This window comes from Helicoverpa zea, chromosome 20, assembly GCF_022581195.2.
Source record: "Helicoverpa zea isolate HzStark_Cry1AcR chromosome 20, ilHelZeax1.1, whole genome shotgun sequence".
NCBI lineage: Eukaryota > Metazoa > Arthropoda > Insecta > Lepidoptera > Noctuidae > Helicoverpa > Helicoverpa zea.
Genome location: NC_061471.1, coordinates 2,079,142 through 2,086,258, shown reverse-complemented (window position 1 = coordinate 2,086,258; position 7,117 = coordinate 2,079,142). Strand labels below are relative to the sequence as shown.

The 7,117-nt window shown below is 39.4% G+C and overlaps 1 protein-coding gene across 1 annotated transcript; it reads right to left on the bottom strand.

The window, feature by feature from the left end:
- Positions 1-966: 966 nt before the first annotated feature.
- LOC124640292 (dynein regulatory complex protein 11) lies at positions 967-6,722 on the bottom strand. Its single transcript, XM_047178005.1, has 11 exons — positions 6,411-6,722; positions 5,658-5,881; positions 5,310-5,523; positions 4,835-5,060; positions 4,413-4,611; positions 4,068-4,281; positions 3,686-3,989; positions 3,315-3,590; positions 2,835-3,059; positions 2,037-2,164; positions 967-1,187 (listed from the first exon to the last, which is right to left on the bottom strand). The coding sequence occupies exons 1-11, from the start codon at positions 6,720-6,722 to the stop codon at positions 1,080-1,082; spliced, it is 2,430 nt and encodes an 809-aa protein (XP_047033961.1). The 3' UTR covers positions 967-1,079.
- Between the last annotated feature and the right edge of the window lie 395 nt (positions 6,723-7,117).

The window sequence follows — 7,117 nt, the reverse complement described above, 5'->3', positions numbered from 1 at the left end:
CCGTTTAGGCTAGCCCATGTTCAGATAAACAACGCGGGTTAACAGTAGGTGGGCGCATAGAATATTCATGCGTGCCAAACAGTGCTGGCTTTCTGGTAATTTGGTCGGCAAGTCTTGCTGGTATGAACTTAGAGTGACTGACGTGTAGTTTGGAAGTTTCGTAAAAAATGTTTGGGTATATGTTTGGTTGAAAAAACGTGGGTATGCTAAATGCTAAAGAGATTTTTTGTTTGTACCCTTAATGTTCGGAAACTACCCCACCGATATGAAAAATTCATTCACTGTTGTGTAGCTATACTATACTCGAGTATCATATGCTATTATTTTGCCTGTATATCGAAATAAGTTCCCCAAGTGTAGGTGAAACCGTGGAAAACAGCTATACCATTCAAAATATTTTCGGAAACATTGTTTTAAGTTAGCATACAGTACTTGAAGACAGAATAGTGAAAGCATTTTAATACGTAACAACGAATCCTAAAAATCTTTTAGCCAAATCACAGATATCCCCAACTTACGAGTACAAGCCTTCAGTTTGGGCTACAAGATTTTTCAATCGGTACCTCTGCTTCTAATTTTCATTCCCTTCGAAAAAGCCCGTGTGAAATCACCAGGTGTTCAGCCAACATCCTCTTATCGTACCCCTTTTTACTTTGAAGATTTTCCCCGACAAACTATTACAAGTTTGAAAGAGTGAATTCTACCTTTTTTTATTTTTCCCTTCCGAATATTTCGCTCTTACTTTAAATGTCGGAATGCTCTTTTGAGTCATAAGTTCGGGATTTTGAAGTATTTCTATCTTAGTTGTTTTGGGTTTAAAGTGATTTTGAATTTTGCAGTATTATGCAGTATATTGTTGTAATGGTATGGATATATTTTGTTGAAACTGAAGAAAAATTATTGACAGCAGTAACTTCAAAGGTTGAAAGAAAAAAAGCTTAATTTAAAGCTCAGTTTTATTCCATATTTATAAAATACACGCTTATACTAGGTTCATTATACCTTCCATATGTATGTCTTTATCTATAAAACACACAATTTAACATACTGTAGATTCTTAAATAGTAGTTCTCAATAACTTAGCCTCCATTTTCAGCTTCAACCTGTGCATCCTCTAATCTCTGCATAACTTTCTGTCTTCTCTTCTCCATAGGCGTTTTATACCACCAGGACTCTGCTGCAGCTTCCTGCATTCATATCAAATAACAAAAAATACTTATTAGATGACATGTGGCCTTAAACTAGTACGCAAATTGTTTATAATATCTTAGATATTCATATTCATATTTACTTGCATACCATCCATCCACCGAGCCTTTTCCCAATCATGTTGGGGTCGGCTTCCAGTCTAAACGGATTCAGCTGAGTACCAGTGCTTTACAAGAAGCGACTGCCTATCTGACCTCCTCAACCCAGTTACCCGGGCAACCCGATACCCCTTGGTTAGACTGGTGTCCGACTTACTGGCTTCTGACTACCCGTAACGACTGCCAAGGATGTTCAATGATAGCCGGGACCTACAGTTTAACGTGCCATCCGAAACATAGCCAATGGTGTCTAAGATATACTTAGAAAGTACATACAAACTTAGAAAAGTTGCATTGGTACTTGCCTGACCTGGGATCGAACCCTCGCCCTCATACTTGAGAGGTTGGTCCTTTACCCACTAGGCCACCACTATATTTACTTGCATACCATAATGTTACAATGATGTTACAAGGGGCTTAAAGCTAGGTACATATTATGGACCCTGTTAGGGCACAGAAAAAGAAGGCTAGGAAGTTTAATTACATAATTAGGTAGATACAATAGTAGATAAATGTTTTTTTTTTATTATTTTATTATTCGATGTTAGGAGAACTATTAGATATTACGTTATGATAAAACCGTCGCCAACCAGTTGATGACAGTGCAACTAAAGCCTTTTAAATCCGTCACTGTCAATTCCTTTTCTACATTCTACTTTAGTAATATACAGCTCATACAATATATACAGGTCAAGAAACAAACGATAGAAGAAAGGTGTTAGGACTTACATGTTCAGCATACACTGGTTCTCTAGAACTGAGCTGGACTGCCACTTCTGCTGCTGTTAGTACTCGCACCCTTAGCTGAAGACGTCTTTTTGTTGTAAGCACTGCATCCAAGGCTTCAAGAAGGGTACCTAAACAAATAAACATTGTTTACTTCCATATACTTAAGGGTGCGTCCACATCTGGCGAATGCGCCGCGAATGCGCAGCACGCGAGCCGATCGCGAGCTGTCCGCGAGCTGCGCGCGTGCAGTCACTGCAATAGTTCGGTGCGCCTCTTTAGCGCAACTCACGCAAGGCTCGTATAGAGCGCGCGAGCGGCGCGCGAGCGGCGCGCGATCTGCGCGCAATCAGTTCTCGCCCTTACAGTTCCGTATATTGGCTCAGTACTATCGAAGATGTCAGACGTCGCGCGCCGCCTGCGCGCCGCTCGCGTGCGGCGCTTAGGTCGCGCGCGAGCTGCGCGCGGGCGGCGCAGAAGCGGCGCACGAACAAAAATGCACGCGCGCAGCTCGCGGACAGCTCGCGATCGGCTCGCGTGCTGCGCATTCGCGGCGCATTCGCCAGATGTGGACGCACCCTTATGTATACGAAATAAAAATCTTCACAATAATGGCCATTTTTGTTGAAAATTGTAGGAGGCAGTTCCAAATTATAGTTTGGCAAGAAACGCCATAAATCTTTATGGATTCAAAAATAAATTTAAAATCATTGACATACATAAACTCAAGATACCTATATGCAATACTTGAAAGATTTTCTAGAATAATTATATTAGAAAAATAAATTATGCCGCACTAACCTAGAGTATAGGAGTCAGAAATTCTAGACAAGCATGATATATCCAATCTTGGATTCAAAGCACCAGCTCTGTGCAGCTTACTTCTCCACATCAGGGAAATACTCCCGTAATCAGCTCTTGGTACTTGTATGATCTTCTGATAGCATTGAAATAGAAGTTTCTGTTCTGCATCCCAAGGAGCTCTTGAAGTGCCAATAAATATGACTCGGTCTTCTGGGCAAATGCCTTGAAGAAAAACTTATTAATTGAAAAGAAATACAGGTAGTGATATTATTGATATACAATTGGAATAAAATAAACTAAGATAATGTCGTAACTTGTTGACCCGCAAAGATTCATGTTTTCTAAATACCGGTAATGCAGAAGTGGTGTGGTCCTCAGAAGAAAATTCATTGATTTGAGAAAGGATTTCTTAATTTTCGCTATGGTGTTCTCTTTCAAAGAGTTTCTAAGTTAAGACTGTTTATAAATCATACAGACCCTTGATAATTTTCACCAAATCCTTTTTCAACCTCTTCGGATCAGTCTTGTCAGTTTTCGGAATCTTCTTCACAAAAGGTTTCTCAGCATCATCCATCCATATGACTGATGGCTGCAGAAGCCTGGACACCTTCATCACCAGATGTATCAACATGATCAGACCGGACTTGCCAGGGTACTTGCCCACTATATTTGCTGGTGTTAAGTCAAATAGCATTGCACCAACTTCAGTACATATAGAATGGACCAACATCTTTTTACCGCATTTTGCTGGGCCTGCAAAAATCGTAGTCAATAAAATCATAAACAATTTTAATTATAAAGGAAAATACCTACATGCAGCAGAGTAAATGAATAAGAAACTAAATTACCTGTGAGAAGAACCGATCTTACGAGAGGAGCATTATTTCTCACCAATTCAGAACCTAATGGCAAAATGCAATATTCCTTCACCAATTGTCTGATGTCCCCTAAACATGGTGTAGCTTCCATTCCACTTTCTCGATAATCAGATCCAACATAACATTTTTCTCCAATATAATCATCGATTTTAACGAGAGGATACGGTCTTATTATACCGTTGGAAACCAGCTCTTCAAACAGAGATTCTGTTGTTCTATCAGGCGTTAAATCTTTTTCTTTCTTCTTTTTGCTTTTCTTGCCTCCACGACGTGCCTTGAAAAAATGTGAGAAATCAGAATTATGTATAGTACTACCTGATTTATTAATTATTTATAGTATAAGGAGTTCTACCTTCTTTTGTTGCTTCTTAGATTTTTTCCCCTTCTGTGCCCTGTCCCTGTCATAAGCAGCTTGTAGTAACTCCAGTTCGCTCCTCATCATTTCATCAACAATGTTTCTTATTTCTTGTTCTATTTTGACCATCTTCTCTCTTTCTATCATGTCTTTGTAGTATCTTTCATGTGGATTATCTACATCTTCTTTGAACTTCCAGATATCTTCATACCTAAGAAACACATGGAATGAATACGTCACTCTTTGCATATTCAAACATTATACACATACTGCATATTGTGCTATTCATACTCAATATCCTGAGAGTTTATAGTCTCATGCTTTTAAAATAAGAATACTTACTCTTCATTAGCACCAGTCATATCTTTCAAGAAAGCGGAACTGATGCATTTGTAAGTGTCAAAATCGTCTGGATCCTCTTTACCGTTTTTACCATTCTCTTCACTCTTACCGTTCTTCTTATCCTTACTCTCTTTACTTCTTTTCGATTCTTTAGAAGATACTGGAGATGATTTGCTTATTTCACTGTCCATGCCAGTTCCTGAAAATAGTGAGAGTTTGGTCAACAAAGCAGGCATATGTGAAAAATATTATTTTTACATTTTGACACAAAAAACGTTATCTCACGTACAGTGTTACATGCTGGGATTAATATTATCTAAATCCTACAGAAACTCAGTTGCGTTCAGTAACATTATTGTAAAAATATCACTAACGCACTCTTTCCAATATAAGTTTAGAAGAAATATATATATTTTTATTACCAGTTCGGCTATACATCGCCCTGCTTCCACCACTTTCCTCAGAAGGCATTTCAGGGAACCTTCCTGTTCTATCATAGTACTCTCGGATCCATCTCCTAAGCTCATCTCCAATTTGTTCATTGATCTTCATTTCATGTTGCGCCCGAAGATCATCTTCTATTGAGATGAGAGCCGCTTGGTACTCTTGTTCTCTGTCCAATTGTAATTTTCTACGGATATCTTTGACCTATCAAATGAACGGAAAATGGAGATTTACTACAGCTTAGTAAAGTAGTTCCATGCTACGCACAAATGGAATTCGATGTTGATAGAATCTACAGGGAGGGCACGCGAATGGCAGTCCTATCAGGTGACCCTGCGTGCCTTCTTCCCCTGTATCTCTCGGGTCATAGAAGTGTCATATTACTTAGCTTATAACATTTTAAGAAATTAATGTTGACAAGACTCCTAGATTTAAAATATACAAAAATCATACTTCTTCAGCCTTCTTGATAGCTTCAGACTCCGAATAGGGCGGCAGTACCATACCAATCAATAGTTGTTCTTCCATTTTCCTTCGCTTGGTCATTCTTCGAGCTATGAACCCACGCCAAACCTTTTGAATGGCAGTAGCTGCAGCTGCCGACATCTCTCCTTTCTGATCTCTGCCTTTTTCTTTGAGAAGACGAATTTCTTTCATGAACTGTCCTCTGTCAAGAATTAAAGTAATGTTTTATTTATCCTACTGTGGATTGGCTAATCTTATTTATAAAGATTCATTTATTACTGTATTTTTCTTATTCATTATTATCTAGATTCTATTACTTGCGATGTCATCACATACCTCAATCTTCCCTGCCTAGCCCTTTCATGACTCTGTATTATAATCACAGCCTGCTGTTCCGTTAGGACCAAAGGTTGTGGCTTCGGAGGTTCATAACCCAGCTTTCTTAGAGTATCCAGGACAAACTGACGTCTGCTCTCAATCTCTTCCTCCCTTTCTCGAATGAAGAATTGTGGTATGCATGGTTCCACTTGATTTGGTGTTACTTGAAGTTTCACGAGTGCCTGAAAGTGATTAAAGATAGCAGCATAGTAGGTAGTAACTGCCTGGTTGGTCTAGCTGTCGCAAGTGCGGCTGCTGAGCACGAGGTCTCGGGTTCGATTCCCGAGTCGGGCCGAAATCGCTTTGTGGGTTTTTGAGACTTTCACAAAGCAGCCCGGAGCCTGGAAGCTGGTGATTGATACACCCGTGCATCGGAGAGCACGTAAATGTCGGTCCTGCGCCTGATCTCTTACCGGTCGTGTCGGATTGCCGTCCCATCGGGTTATGAGAGTGAAGGAATAGGGAGTGCACCTTTGTCTGCGAAAATGCTCGTGCACGTGATATGTCCTGCGTAGTTGGCTAATCTCGTTACATGAGAACAGCCGCAGTAGCCGATAATCGGCTAGGAGGACATCAGTAGGTAGTTAGCATTTGAACTATTTGTCCTTAATTACTTTAGTATTTATCCATTCTAATATTAAACAACTTTTTAGTGGTTTTAGCATTTTAAAAGCGTTTAATTTTTCATAACCTGTATTTAAAAAAACATACCTCGTCATCATCAAAAGTAATATCCGTCAATCGCATTTCCACCAAATCATGTTTGATCTCGATCAGTCTTCCCAAACACGACTCCAACAGTCTTCTGACAATCATGCGCTTTTGTGGCTGCAGCAATTGATCGTACACTGCATCAAGCCTGCTTAGCAGCATTGTGTACCTCACTTTCAGTTCTAGTAAGACTGGTAGAAGAGTGTTTCTGTCAGCGGCTCCTGCTTCAAAAAGCGCTTCATCCGCTTGAGTGGCTTCGCCTATAAGTTCTGATGTCTCTACCAGCAGTTCGTTGTAGGTTTTGTTAGACATTTTTAGTAGTTTGATTTTTAAATCCCTTGTTATATTAAGGAGTTTGTCTTTAGTAAATATAAAGCTTTGTTTTTATTATTTCACTGTAGTTATCTTTGTTTTACTTCGGTCTGTTTTCAGCAACTACTACAACTATGCTTACACTTAGTCACTGTATTCAACCACTTAAAACGACATTCATTCTTAACACAAAACACACACTATATATTTAACACATTCTTCCACGTCTCAAGCCACTACTCCACATCAAATAACCACATTTTCACCTCTAAAACCATATTAAAAAATTCTTCAAAAAAATATTGTCCTCACATTGTTCGTTGGCAAGCTTTATCGACAAAACTTGCGTCGCTAGGCATGGTATCAGTATCGTCACGGTTGAACTAACGTGTTTT

Coding starts and splice junctions, on each gene's coding strand:
- LOC124640292 (XM_047178005.1), bottom strand. CDS start 6,722: ATGTCTAACAAAACCTACAACGAACTGCTGGTAGAGACATCAGAACTT. Junction 5,882..6,410: donor TTACTTTTGATGATGACGAG/GTATGTTTTTTT, acceptor AATCACTTTCAG/GCACTCGTGAAACTTCAAGT. Junction 4,612..4,834: donor GGCGATGTATAGCCGAACTG/GTAATAAAAATA, acceptor CACTATTTTCAG/GAACTGGCATGGACAGTGAA.